We start from the raw sequence: 15,654 nt of genomic DNA on the forward strand, positions 1-15,654 counted from the left end.
AACAACTTTGAAAGAGGCTGTGGCCTGATTGTTTGGGGCCATAAGTGTGACAAATGTTCGGCTACTGTTGAATTTTCGCTGTACCCAAAAGTGATGTAAAGTAACCACCCTTGCTGCCAGAGTGTTGATTTATACAACACCCTGCTTGCTACCAGTTCTAAACTATGTATGAGTTTGACTGACTGTACGTTGTGACGCAAAACGCGTGTTGCTCAAATATAGATTACCTCAATTTTAAACTGCGAAACATTCAGACTGCTCGCACCAGATAACTAGTTATTGTCGTTGGCTCAGAAGACTCAATACTTGGCAGCGCCTGCAAGACGCACGGGTTCGCCAGCGCCTTTATTCTACGGATCGCCACTGCTGCGACCAGCCTTTTGTCTGCTTCCTGCCTATGTTTAGTTTAGAGTCCATAAACAAAGCTGTGTACATGTTCCCACTGCTTGATACGTTTCATGAATTATTCAGGCTCTTCACCCTGGTAAGAGAGGCCATTGGAACAGGTGACAGCCACTAATTGATTAATTACATAGTGTCAGGCCAGCGTTGAACTTGGACATCATGAGTATGAGAAAGTCAATGAATAATGATGAATAAGATTGGGTGGAAATCCAGTACTCTCTTTTTATAACCTTGTCATTCACAACTAGTACACATTCGCAACCTCTTTTTAATTTGACCCTGAGAGGGGTAGAAACAATTAAAGTCTCCAGTATATGAAAGCCACAACATTTACAAGTGGATATTGATTTATCAAGTACAGTTGTAAAGAGCAGGAGAAGCTAGGAGCTTGTGCCTACCTGGTGGCGGTGGTGCCGTTTTCCTCCCATCTGCGCAGTGATTGGTTATGTTCTATGGCATAATTAAATCAGCCATAGCCCACATTCTATTTAGAACAAGCCATAGGCTCCCGCCCCCTTGGAGTTGAGCGACAGGTGCCCAAAATGTGTTCACGCTCCTCTGAGCACCAGTCGGACCCGGATCAATGAATTGCTACCGGCACAAAAACGGTCGGGCGCTCTGTTTCCATGCCATTCAACTTGCCGATGCCAGGATGAAGGGCTCCCACTCGGTTAAAAGGCACCGCATCACCGTTGTAAGTAACCGTTTTCTTGTAGAAGTGACCCATTTTAGTTAGAAAAGTGGGTTTCGAGGTTGTTTTCCCCCATAGAAGATATGCGGCACAGAGAAACTTCAGACAGATATGACCATATAACAGAGAATGTGCTGGTTATTGTACATAAAGTACCGAGGGGAGACATATTAGGACAGTGCCAACTTGTATCACTGTCTCTAGGCTATTGTATGCAACATGTTTGGAGACATTCAGATCTAGTGCGTAATTGATGTGTAAATGCGCAATTCGGCTATTCATGCATGTCATTGTAGCCCTACATTCCAAAACATTGTTGTGCCCTATATCGCTAATTGCATGTGAGAGATTGCATAATTAAATATGAGGGTGTTTTTGTGGCCCAAACCCACAAAAACTAGAGGTTAAGATGAGAACTGAAGTAAGAATCATGCTTGATAACAATTTAAGCTTTCGCTCTCAATATGGATCAATGTTGCGTTTTCCTCATCTGCTGTGGAGTCGTCTGCTGCTGATGTCTGTTTGGGTTGAAACACAGTGTAGTAGAGTTTTACATTAGTCTCTCACACAGTAGAGATGTTTACTAATTGACAGGCTCGGCTACATCTCTGACGAATCAGAACTTGATCCTCCACTTATCTGCTGATGCTGGGCCAAAAAAGAGTAATCAAATAACGAAGAAACGCCACCACACAGAATAAAAGTGTTGTTTTTGGGTGGAATTAAGCACTTAGGAGCAGCGGATTCAGTGTGTAGGCTTTTCTTCATTATTTGATTTATCTCTGACAAAGCTTTCAACCCAGGTTAAGGTGATGGCCCATAGTTTGGCGCACCTTACTGACCAAATGAGGTATGTCATTATCTGTACTTGGCCATGTAAAGCATTTAACTGTGGGTGGTTTGGCTGTATGAGGGACAGACAGTTAACACTATCATTAAGGCAAAGGATCAACACCATAAAAATATTTAAATTTATTGATATTAGACCTCTCTTAATACCTGCTCTACATTGCTGTGCTTCTATAAAATAGGAATCAAGAAGAATTCTTGACTGCATATTACATAGAGGTCATGAGTGCATCTTTGACACATTTCACAGTTGGTATGTGTTTAGATGATCTTTTTAAAGGTTAGGAAAATGTGGTTTTCTGTCAGATTCAGCTTGGAGCATGCCAAGGCTTGCTCATTGCAGTCAAAGTAGGGTGTCAGGGGTAGGCTAAGTTGTTGGTGTTGTGTGCAGATGCATAATAGCATCTGTGAGGGGAAAGAAAAGCTAAAGTTAGGTAGTTTTAGGCACAGAACCTACTGTTCACTCAAGTAGCAGAAATGCTTCTGGTCACAGTTTTAAGTTTCACTTCTTTGCAGCCACCATACTGGCAATCTCTTATGAGACACTTTGTAACAGATGAATAGAAACCGCTTGGCTGAAATGGGGGAGCCTCAAGGTGGGCATTTTCACAGCGTTGTGGTGATGTCCCAGCAATGTGTCAATGTTGCTGCGATGTTGTGAAGATGCTTTTAAGAGAATTGCAGGGTCAGTATAGAAGTTTCACCCACGGTTTTGTCGCCCTTTCATGTGTAGACCGAGCACTGTGCTAAGAGTAGTTTCTGCTCATATTTTCGGTACACCAGTGTTAGACATGGATATAGATAGTTATGGTCTTGCACTTTAAAACCTGATTACTTTAGTGTCAGTCATTCAACCAAACTAGATTCCTATTTTCCATACGAGGGGTTGAGAACTGTGCATAGTTTTGGTTTTTAGCCCATCAGAGGTTTTGGTCAGGAGTGTTTCATTTGTTTCATCCAATGCTGATGGGTACTTTTCCAGGGCTGAACATCGCTGTTGAACATACCACTCTACTACACCCGGACACATCACCATACCTGTGGCAAGGGTTAGGCCTTGCCTAACATTTCCACTGTCACTATTAACACCTGTGCTTGGATTAATGTCTCAGACTTTTGTGTTTCCACATCAGAGGACCGGCCCAATAAAGGTCCAGGGCCATGGCCTTGGTGGACTTTCCTGACTTGGGGATATTTTTGGGACTTAGGGTGTAGTTTTGTGGGTAGGTGTGTACTTACACACACATTAGTATGAAAAACTGTGCTTTTAGAAGCATTTATATACACTGCTAAGTTTGCTAAACTGCGGGTAAGAACCTGTTTCGTGGCTGGCTAACTCACAATTAATGCTAGTTTTCGTGTATATTTCCAAACTAAAAAAATGCAGCACCTTCAACCACGTTGAAGTCTTAGTGAAAGTTATTGATGGGTTTACTGTTTCAGTTGAGAGTCATCATGCTGCTTTGAGGGTAAAAATCGGAACTGATATGTTTGTGACATCACTCCTCCCTCCTCGCCCCAAGTCCTTAGCATCACCCTGGGTGATGGAAACTCAACATACCAAACAAGTCTCTAGTGGAAAAACACCATCAGACATCTCAGTACTTATGTGTTCCTGTTTATCCATACAGTCTGTGTTACATTAATGAAATCCCGTAAAGACACCAGCTCTTATTAAGGCTATTTTGAGTCTGTTCATGGTCTGACTGTTCTAAAATAAGAGCCACTGTTCCAGATGAATTATTGCACCGTTTGATGTTTTTTTGTGTGTGCATGCCTTTACTTGAGCTTTCGTTCTAATGACTCCCTTATTATATAGCATAACTTGTGTTGTTCATACCTTTAGCAATCATCATGTATTTACCAATGTTAATGTTTATTTTCCTCATAACACCAGCTCATGCTAATGACTTTATATGTTATTCAAATGTTTAGCAGTCATCTCTACCATCTCCGTAGAAATGCTTCACATTTCCTGACTACAGGTATTGTGTCATTATGTATGGTTAATGAAAAATGTTGATGGGTACCTTGAGACTGGTTTCTCTTATAAAATAGATGTATTATTATTCTACAATGGAGTCACCTGTCATATAATGTCACCATTACAGTTTTTCCCAAAACACAAACACGTTCTTATATGCAACACATTTCAACGGTCGAGCAACCACTGCCTTACTTGAAAATGCTATTATGTAATCAGTACTTTTTTTCCCTGAAAACCTCAGCTCATATCGATTGTTTAAGGGTTTTTACTAATGTCAATTGACAAGCTGAGCTCCGATCAATCCCCTCTAGGCTAGGAACATTGGCTATTCCAGCAGTAGTCTTGTTCTCTCTTTCCTGGAAAGAGTCTAGGGATATGATGATGAGCATATTACCCAGTTATTTGGATTTATTTGTCATTTTTCTGTGTAGGCTTCAGCGGTTGTTTCCAGGGTTAAATTGGCCAACCCGAACCCTGTGATACCTCAGATAGTGTTGTTCTTGAACTGTGCACATGCTGACATAGCCCCCCCAACTGGGTTGGGGTGAATGTCAATTTAGGATCCCCAAGCCCCCCCTTCCCCCTACCTGACTATTCTCTTCTTCTTCATCATGAGGGGCTATATTTCTCTTCTTTGAAAAACACTTTAACAACTCATAAAAACCCCCCATTTAAACTGATACTGTAGTGTATGCTCATTAAATATCACCTCCAGGAACCGTGTTAGCTAGCAAAGTCACATTGAGAATAACCATCATCTAGCTAGGACAACACAGTCAACAACAAATGGTGAGGGGAAATTGTGTGCAACAAGTTTGTAACTTAGCACTAGCTAGCTGTCTACCTTGTGGTAGCTGCTCAACCCAGCTCTTGAACCGCTATCTCAACTGTCTCTCTCTCAACTCCACTGCTCTATGGTGACTGGAGGAGAACATGCTGCGTCTGTGCTCTCACCTATAGGCTATATACTATATACTATATACTAGCTACGAGAGTGGTTGGCGTGTCGTCACTTGCTCCAGTTGCTCAAAGTGGAGAGAGCGCGGAGGGCCTGTATGCGTTATTGCGTACCTCATATTTCATACAAATATAAAGGTCAAGGTCTCAGTGGTGTGCCGCTGCCGCTGAATGCACATAGCGGAAACACTGACTGGCGTGAAATTCACGAGCGCTCCTTGGAGCCAAAGTTACAAACTAATTGAGTGCATCTTGAATACTGTCTTATAGCACACCTCACAAACCGACGGGCGAAATGAGGTCACCACGAGGCCCGGCCGCTCGGGGGCCCGCTGCCGGAACTCCATCGCCTCGTGTGCCGACGAGCAGCCACACATTGGCAACTACCGGCTGCTCAAGACCATCGGAAAGGGCAACTTCGCCAAGGTCAAACTGGCTCGCCACATCCTCACGGGCCGAGAGGTAAGACACGACGCAACCCTTGTCTTTTGATATTTGATTGTTTAGAATGCTTCACTGTTTAGAATGCTTCACTGTTTAGAATGGTACACTGTTTAGAATGGTTCACTGTCTTGTCTCCTATGGAGAAACTTGTCTTGTATGAAATGCTGAAATTGTGCTCTGGAATGATATACACAGAACAAGCGCATGGGAATAAGGCTGCAGCCTCACAGAGATTTCTGTATCTGGCCAAAAATGTGTTGAGCTAACGGGGCTCATGCTTTGACAGATGACTGAGATGACGCTTGATTATCCGTCATTTGTCTGTCTGTTTAGCTTATGTAAGTTAAAATTAGTTGAACTTTTAACCGATATGGATACGTCACCAGTTCTTGGTGCGTTCCATCTGTTTCTGTGTGGCCGTGGTCTAAGGAAATAGCATTAGATATACTATACTATACTAAAGCAGTGTAATCCAGACTTACTGAAGTAACCAGAAAGGAAGCATGGAAGCATACATTGTGTTTAGCAGCCATTCATAGCTCTCTTTAAGGCATTGTTCTTTACACATTCTGAAATTGCACCATGGCAATTGAAGAACCAAGTTTGTCCTGGTTGAATGCCCATTCAAGTTTATGGGGTTGCTGAGCTGTTTGAGTGTTTTAGCAGTAAAGTGTTATTTTTCCTTTTTCTCCACAAGGTTGCCATCAAAATCATTGATAAGACACAGCTGAATCCTACCAGTCTTCAAAAGGTAAGTTCCTTGGCTTAGGCCTACAATTGATCAATACACATCCTTCTCAACTTTCATTGCAAGTGCACTCTCTGGTTGTGGATAACTGAGATGTCATTAGGTTTGTGTAATGCACCCACTTTGAAACGGTATGGCTGTGAGGTGAGAAGCAGGAACAATTTAAAAGTTAAAATGTGTAACTTACCTTGTTTCTATATTATTCACAAATCTTCATCAGTCAAATTTGACTGAGGTGAACTGCGAGTGTATGGGACTTCTTTTCTAGTACCTTCACTGTTCTTGCTGTTGTAACTGCTTTGATGAACACATGATACACTATCTCACAAGCGCTGTAAATAAATTCAGTGATATTTTCCACCAAAGTGTTTTGACGGCACACTAGCTCAACTTCAGGGCATTTGACTCTGCTGCCTTTAGACCCCCTTAAAGGTCTCTTGTTGCACTGCATGCTGGGAGGTGGTGGTAAACCAGCGACTGGTAGAGGAACCCTCTGCGGACTTGGATTTCAGGGACTGCTAATAATAGCCCCTGAGAGGAGAAATCAGAATAGGCTGCTCGTGCAATAACAGCACTCGGCCTTTGCCAGCATGGAAAGAGAAGCACTTTCCAAGTAGAAGGGGCTGTAGTGGAGAGGGGCAAAGAGAGCATTTATAATGTGTAATAAACTGTAGTTGGACAGATGTTTACGTTGTTGTTCTATACGCTACTAGGATGCGTTCTCCTGAAGCTTGGCACAGAATTCTGTTGCTCAGACTTGATTGAATCATTGAATACTACTTTGGACAAGTGCCAACCCCTCAATATTCTTTCCTTGAGGTCGACTTGGAATTCCCTCACAGTCCAATAAATAGTTGTATTCTGTGTTGTAGGACCCCTGACCTAGAAAGCCTTTGCTGCCCTGCCTTCCTCTTTCAGAGCTGGACACTGTCATCCCCTTCCATCCAGCTATATAGATCACACTGTCACATTTGGGCCGGTGAGAGACTGATGATGTTCATCCCCACCATCCCCTATAATTAGCCAGCGCCTTTTTTCCAGGCCATCGATTTAGTTTGTTTTTCCATTTGCTGGCCAATCGACAGCCCTGTGGCTCGGACTGTGGGCACTGGATGGATGAAGAGGGAGGGGGGGGGGACAGGCACAAGGACAAGGGAGGAAAGAGGGTACTCTCTTGCGCGCTATCTCTTCTCACTCCCCACAATTCACTAGGAGCTGCAGTGCTTTCTGGGTCGGCAGCCAAAAGGAACAGTGCCTTTTGAATGATGAATTGCTCTGAACCAATCGCACACAACCTTTCTGAAACAGTAGTCAGGTCATCTCGGTGGAGGCTATCCATGCACTGCTGGCTGGCTTAGAACGGCCATACCTCTGCATGAGAACGTAGCTGAAGGTATACCACATATGGTATTCCTGCTCCCACTCCTCCCTAGAGGAACATACCTGAAGTCATGGAGGCCCATCCATGCTCTCACTCCTCCCTAGAGGAACATGGCTGAAGTCATGGAGGCTCATCCGACCTCTCACTCCCATACATAACAAGTGCCTTCTGGGAAACTGTGCAAGCAAGATGACTGACTGCATAGTGCATAGCAGTTGGGTGTTGTACTGTACACTAAGCGTTGCCAATCTGTTTCTGCCTCCTCTGCGTTGCATCAATCACCTAAGGCCTGTGCCCCAATGCAGTCCTGTAGATCTAATTACTTCTGCAAGACCAGACTTGTAGACTAGACTGACAAAGCAGTTCACATTGTATATTGGCATACAATGACTCGCATTGCCTTCGTACCCCAAAACACAAAACCATGCTTTGTCCGTTCGATAATCACCACCTTACTTTCATGACTGGTCACTACGCTGTCTGATGTAAGACTGTTGTCTGAACATTTTCCCAGATGTGTGTGTTATTCCTGAAGGCTAGGTGATTGGGGAGCTTGAACTCCGCTCCTCTGGATTGGAGCTGTTTGGCTCCATCTGTCAGTAGAAGTGAGGTTGAGCGAGGAAGCGTTTGCCGGTTGCATAAGCAGGATCCTGCCGGCACTGCTCGGTTGCGTAACCGAGCCGCCAGTGGGCGTCTGACGTGTCTGCTTGACTGTGCCGTGTATGGAGCAGGAGGCAGATGGGGACGCGGGCCATCGCAGTTGTCTGGGACCAGCTTTCAGTCACTGTCGCTGAGTGTCCTGAGAAGGCTTCTTCTCGCTCTGTTTGACAAGTTACTGTCACTATGACGACCTATACCATATGTTTATGTATCTATCCTCTCTGACAATGTTTGAAAGACTTGATTTCCATTTACGGAAATAAACATGGATAACAAATGCTCTGTGGTAAAAGGGTTTGATGCCGAAACCCGCAATAAAAACAACCAATAGGAACCATGTAATGGGGTCTCATGAGCTTAGAAACATTCATTGTCAGACCTTTCACTCTCATGACGTCTTTGAACATTTCTGCATTAGGCAAAAAGCTTTTGCTTTAGAAGTGTGGATTAAAAATGGCTGCTCAATGATGACCTGGATTGAAGATGGATTATGTTCGGAAGTGCAAAACAATGCTTGTCCAAGTGCATTGCAGTTTAGAGTAAAGCCAATTACAAAGTAGTCTCTTTTATTTCACAACATTAAAATACACTACCCACACTTCTCAGGGCCTCATTCAGACAATGGGCACCTCTGTATAGATTGGAACACTATTTGTTTCTCCTTTTTTTTTTTTTTTTTTATTCTTCTTTTTTTTTTTTTTTTTTTATCCCTAACCCCCACCTCCCTCATGCTCATCAGTTTGCTCACTGACTCTCGCTGCAGCTATTTTTGATTGCGTTGGTGTGACCTCCTCTTATGTAATTTGTGAAGGTGGGAGGTGTGTGTGTGTCCTTATAGAAGTGAGTCGTTTTTTTTTTTATTTAGACCTGGGTCAGGCACTTGGGACTTGGATACAGGCGATGGAGAGTCTGAAGGATACTCATAAAATGACCTCAACACTTAGGGGTCTACTAAAGGTGTGATGACATCATCCTTACCTGTGCGTCATGAGCTCTGTTGACCACAGGGTGTGTCTGTGCGGAGGTGGAAGGGATGGGGGAAGGCATAGTTTGACAGCTTTGCAGAAAACAGCAGTGTTTGTCTTGCATCTGATTTCAATCATCTTTTTCTACCAGACTTAATTTTTGCAAGCCGCAAAGCATGGATACAATGCAAGCCCCTGATCATTAAGTGTAACATCTTAGCCATCTTTGTGGAGTTTCACAGGAATAGTGGAGAGCCTCCTAAGCATCCTGTTGACCTTACTTTTGAACTTTTTTAGGTGAATCATTGAATAAAACAAAAAGATACTCAGATACTCAAAGAAAGGGCGGTTTCCCATACACAGATTTAGCCTAGTCCTGGACTAAATCACACTTTCAATAGATAATGTTAATTGAAGACACCTTTTAGTCTAGTATTGAGTTTAATCTGTGTCCGGGAAACCAGCCCTGAGTGCATTTTTGTCCAACCCCGGAAACTCTGTTACTCTGTTTTTTTATAGAATAATGTTCCTTAGTCTCCCTTGATGCATGACAAGAGCTTGTGACTCAATCACCCCTTTATGGAAGCAGATCGGATGAACAGGTACACTGAGGTCTTTTTTTTTTTTTTGGTGTAACCCACAAACAGGTGAGTGACGGCTTTGCAAGGGACTGGGCCTGCCACCAATGATATTTCAGGAATGCGTACGGAACAGTCAGGGTTGTCTGGTGGTCATCCGGTATGTTGGCCAGTCCCATGTGACAGTGACCTAATCATTGACATCACCCAGCAGAGGGCCTGTTTCAGACACATCTGCGCTGCTCCATGTATTTACTCATCTGTGCAGCTATTGTCTGGACTCCACTTGAGGTCACATAACATCTGAGGGAGTTGTCTGGCTTTTGTGTCTTGCTCTCTTTTCTGGGGTTAACATCAGGAGGCTTTCACAAGATTATAGGGTAAGAAGCCAGAGTCTTTTTACACCTCCTTTTCTAGAAATGAGTTCCCTGATTTTTCTTTATTCAATGGAACGCATGGTATGACATCCACACTCTTTAGATTCACAAACCCCTCATCCAAGGAGTCTTGTAAGATGCTGTGATTGGTTGTATCCCCACAGTTACTCCATTTCCTGGTGTTTTTTTTTGCCGATATCCTCTGGAGATATCGCAGTGTATCACAGTGTGCAGTTGCAAGTCTCCTATCGGCTGGAAAATTCCACCACAACATGTGCTATAGGAGGAAAGGAGACAGTCGTGTCTTGGTCCTAGAATATTTTGAGGCACTCTGTCACTCTCCCAGCCTCAATTTCATCAAATTCAATTTGATCAGTTAGTCATCTCTTTGCAGTATTTCATTCTGGGTCAGGTGGTGATGTCAACATGCTGCAGACTTTCACTGTGGTAAGAGTCATGAGGCGCTGCGCCCTTTTCCCATGTGAAGGTTGCTGCAGGGCATCGTTTGTCTCAGCTGATGTCTGCTCCCCCAGATGTCGTCATTGTGTTGGCTGCGAGGGGCGAGGGGGTAGTCTGAATCCACGGAAGGTGCTGAACTCTCGGCCGGACCCTCCTGGTCTCTAGAATTCCCGACACACGCTTCCATCAGAGGTTACTGGAACATTTCCTTTCCTGTTTTTCTTGCTCCAGGAGTGAGGTTTTGTTTTTGTGGTTCAGTATACTTTTTCCTTTTTTTTTTTTCTTCCTCCACTTAAATGCAGTGCACTGTGTTATTTTGTGGACAAGTAAATTAATCCTGGTCCCTCTGTTTTAACTGCCCTTCACCCTTTTTTGTGACCCAAAAACACTGCACATGTCCTCCCTTTACCACCACAGCTTTAGAGGCCATTTCATTAGTCAGCGCAGTAATGGGAATGCTCCAGTACGGTTGTGTTTTTGTGTCGGCTTGGCTGAGCAGTAGTACATGTTCAGGTATTTGACCCTGGAAGGTCTTGGACATATGCAAAGGTGGTGGGGGTGGGAGGGTATGTGTGTGTCTGTGTGTGGGGTTTAATCTCCAACAGCAACACCCTCGATGACCCGAGGCAGAGAGGCAACCTCACCAGGCAATTACTCTGACACGCCTCCACACCCACACCGAGCCAGCCTGCTTCCTTCCTCCCCAGCCGTGTTTGTGAAGTGATGTCACCCAGCATTGCCTGGTCCGTTTATCATCCATAGCCTGGGATGGCCCCAAGCGAGGGGTTCAGGGGGAGATGTCTATAACCCTCCGCCACCCACCCACAAGTTAAAATGGGGAGACGGAGGAATACAATATCCAGATAACTTGGTGGCTCTTCTGGCGTTCTTTTTCCTTTCACCCTTTATTATATTGTTAACCCACTCAAGGGACATTCTCTTGCTTTGGCCGTTCCTCCCTGTGCTGGACTGTAGGTGTCGCTGGTCATATTTCCCTAGGACATTATTATTCCCTCCCAGTGTAGGCCACTTCAAATAGGAGAGGTAAAGCAATACAACACCAGCATGCAGAAACTAAGGCTCAAACTCAAATGAAGTTCCACACCAGATAGCCTTAATGGTCATGCGTCATATCTCGGAGTATACCTTTTAATAAATACGTTTATTAACTTGACTTTAGCACTATTGTCCCATGAAGTTGTGCTAACATACTGAATTAGCAAACCAACCGGCTGTCTCTTAGTTAGGTCATAGGTTCCTCCTATGAGTGAAGTGTGCTTCAGAGACTGTTTATTTCCTGCAGTGCGTCCTGGGTGCTGGAAATTGGGTCACGGGTGGAAGCATGTCTCATGTTGGCTCCACCTCATAGGGCATCTTCCCACTGGTCTGGTTTAGCATACACGTTGTGGTGGTGCATCCTCTTCCACAGAACATGTAGTGCACTGGCAGCTGTAACCTTGTTGTGGTGAGGCCTTGGCCCACAGCCAACTGTATATGTTTAAAGGGTCTGGCAAGTCAATTGCCTGATTGCCTTGTAATTATGTTATTTGGAGACTTGTATGCATATAATAACCACCAAAAAGGGATGAGAAATGTATTACATTGCAATTTTGAGATCGAGATATCAATCTAAACATTTCCCCATTTTCCGTCACATACAATCACTGGGCCTGAATTGGGCGGGATCAGCACAGGGATCTTTGTTGCAGACTTATTGTTTCACATTTTTTCTACTCAGGCCACAACACAGTTTTGCTCTCACCTTGCTTTCAAGGAGCACCATTTTGATACCGTTTGTCGTTATTTTTTTCATAGAAGCAAAGCAGCACTCTTCATCCGATGTTCTCGACAGTCAAACGCTTTTTGAGATCTTGCGCATAATGGGCAAGCGGCGCAGATGAAGAGCACAGTCGTGTCCATAAATGACTGTATGTCCGACCCATGAGGAGCAGGGCATGCTAACGGTGAGCCAGTGGCATAACAGTGTGCGTGAGGTCAGGCTGCAGCTGCTGACTGCAGGCATAATTGCCTTGGGCCAGGGGAGGATGTGTTAATCTCCCTGAGCCTCAGAGTGGGGTGGGGTGGGGGGGGGGTATTAAGGGCCTCCGCTACTGTGCACAAACAACAACTTCGCCTGTCAAACACCGACAACACTTCTACCCAACCATATACTGTCTTTGTCGTTGCATGACAAGTTTCTGTCTTGGTTGACAAAACATTATCTTGCGTCTCGTAGTCAAGCTAGTTTAGTTGAGCTGAGTTATGACGTGCGTGTCAAACCATTAGTCGTAACCTTTTTTCTGATTACATTTTTTTGCATTTTGTATTTCTACAATGGCAACACAAACAATAGGGATGACTGAGACAATTATACAAAAATACTAACACAGACTGACACCAACAGTTGACAGTTTTTTCTCACTGTTTCTGACGTCTCATTGGCCTCCCTCATGACAGCTACAGCTCAAGACAGTTATCCAATTCTGTCTATGATCCCTATTGACAGTGCAGAACAGAAAAAAAAGGAAGCCAGTGTCACGTAATGTTTGTTTCAAAGCCTCTCATTGTACCACATCCAGGAGATAATAGTGATATTTGAAGTGATAGTCTGGTTTGACAAGTGTTCTTTTTTTTGTGTGCTGTCAAAATGTTACAGTGTGTGAACACGTCTGTTTTTCATCTTTCTATTTTTGGTGAGTGTTTAAAGTTGTTGGACGATGCTTCAAGCGGTGGCTGGTGTTTGTGTGTCTGTGTGAATGTAGATACTGTAAATGGCTTTGATCACGGCAGACCGGAGCCACACTGGAGACCTCTTAGACCAGGTTTTCACCTAATTCAGAGAGAGAGAGAAAGAGAGAGAGAATTGTTACCGTTCCTACATTGTCCTAATTTCTTTTTCTTTCTTCTGTTCTTCTCTCTTCTTATTCCTTCCTCCCCGTCTCTCTCTCCTCTTTTTCTCCCCTTCTCTCTCTCTCCTGCTTTTTTACCCTTCTTACTCCTAACATTCCTCTTCCTCCATTCCTCCCCTTCTCTCTCCCTGTCCTTCCTCTTCTCTCTTTTTCTATCAGCATTCTCTCTCTCTCTCTCTCTCTCACTCACTCTTGCCTGTCCTTCTGTCTTTTGGGCCCTGGATACATTGTCAGGCTTTGTGCACACTACACTCACCTGAAGGGGTTACTCCTCGAGTGCGCCGTCATGGCAACAGCGGAGGCATGCCGTCTCAGCCGGCTGGCTCAGAAAGGAAGCAGTGGGGAGCACCGGGCTGTAAAACACCCGCTCCGCAGACCCGCTAACTAGACCTGACTCGTACAAGAGGGCAGGAAACACTGTGGCTGGCAGGTCTGTGTGTGTCTGTGTGCGCGTGTACAAGTAGAGAAGTAAGGAGAAAAGCCGGTGTGCGTGCGCACATCCATGTATGTGAAAAACAGGGAGGCACGTGCAGTAAGAAAGCAAGAGAAGCAAACAAATTAACTGGGGTGGAGAGAGGAAAGTGGGCCATTGGCATATCAGGCCAGCCGACAGATCCCTCCGTGCTAACCGTATTGTGTGTGCTTTGAACTTTTCAGCTGTGTTTCTGTGCAAATACGTCTCTCAGACCTACAACTCCACGTTCCTCACAAACCAACCCCATTGTCTAGCCTCCACCGGTTCAAGGCGTGGCTTGGGGCCTATGACCCCCCCGCCTCCAGCCACCTCCAGCCCCTGTACAGGCCATCCATCACAGCATCCCACTCACCTACTGGCCCCTCCCTGAGTCCCAGGTTGACAACACTAAAACAAAGGGCTTGACGGTGGCTATTAGTAGACAGCCTTTGTTGCAGCCCTGTGGTCCAGGTCCAATGAGGGTGGGTGAGTGGTATTTAGCTTGTGGTGTTGTTTGTATTCATGACCTATAAGACTGTATGACCCACTTACAGTATACAACATATCCTTTTTATTGTGCAGCCAGATGCAGTGTGTTAAAGCACGTGTGGGCTTTCTTTGTGTCGGTCTGTCACTCGGTGTGTGTGAGTGTGCGCGCCCCACCCACCAGAGCCAAGGAAGGGTGGCTAATGCCTATCGGGGCCTGCTGAGTGTGTTCTCCCCCAGAGAGCAGCCACTGTTGATGGCAGAACCCATTTAACCTGCAGGCTAGCCCTGTGTCCTGGCTGCTCCCCTGGGATACCTCTGCTCCCGTGTGTGTGTGTGTGTGTTTTCTGTCTTTCCGGCCCGTCTCATTTTAGCACACACCTTTCAGGATAATATCTTGAGTGACTTGTGTGCAAGCATATACACACAATGAACGTCTGTGGTACCTCTGATATGACGGATCAGACATGGAAACTGATCGTTGTGATCAGACAGGCGGCAATGGTCTTTCTAGTGCCACCAGCGAGATTTGTTGAGTAGCAGGTAGCGTAGTGCCTGACAGTGTGTGAGGTTGACTCCGTGGGACTGCCCTCGTAGAAACCTGCTCTCTTTTGTGTGTCTGTTTGTGTTTGTGAAGGCTGTGAGTGTGTGTGTGTGTGTGTGGATTCACAGGACTGGAGTGAATTATGCAGGACTTTCCTCTCAGAGAGATGGCACTGTGTTTATTCATGGTGAAAAACAGAAAGCTGCCTCTGCTCGAGATCACAGCGCACACACACACACACACACCTCTTCCTTCCTTCCCAGACAGTATGAAAGTGCTTCATTTGTAGTGAGTATTTGATTGATACCTCATTCTAAACATGGCTGTACTTTAGTCCCAACGATGTTCTTGAATCATTTACCTTTTCTACTGTTAGTGGAACATTTCTGGCTCGATCCGTCTGAAACTAATAGACTAGTTCTCCTGTTTTTATCTTCATATGTCATCATTCTAATCAGTAATAACCTTATTTTATCCTCTAAAGGTGCCTTACAAAAATTGCTATCATTTTATCTTTGCGCCGCTCAACAGCCGAAGGCAGCACACAGCTGAGGCCTCACTGCTCCTGGCAGTTGAGAGGCAGGTGTTGTTTAGAAAAATACACAGACGCAACGGGAAAAATCAAATAGGCAGATTATAAAAAAGTATAGAATTTCTGGCAAATGTCAGTGTACTGATTCAAGGGGAAAGAAGCCAGCCATGCGCACGAACACACACACACACACACACACACACACACACTCTAGGATGGTGCGTCGTC

At 44.7% G+C, this 15,654-nt stretch overlaps 1 protein-coding gene across 2 annotated transcripts in view; it reads left to right on the top strand.

The window, feature by feature from the left end:
* Window positions 1-15,654, top strand: part of LOC310818254 (MAP/microtubule affinity-regulating kinase 3-like) — a 43,766-nt gene that overhangs the window by 749 nt on the left and 27,363 nt on the right. For both annotated transcript variants that reach the window (XM_083689108.1, XM_083689109.1), the window contains exons 2-3: window positions 5,160-5,351; window positions 6,031-6,084. In XM_083689108.1, the coding sequence (XP_083545234.1) occupies window positions 5,160-5,351; window positions 6,031-6,084 (246 nt within the window). The remainder of the gene's footprint in view (window positions 1-5,159; window positions 5,352-6,030; window positions 6,085-15,654) is intronic.

The sequence above is a fragment of the Argentina silus genome, assembly GCF_951799395.1.
Source record: "Argentina silus genome assembly, chromosome: 17".
Taxonomy (NCBI): Eukaryota; Metazoa; Chordata; class Actinopteri; order Argentiniformes; family Argentinidae; genus Argentina; species Argentina silus.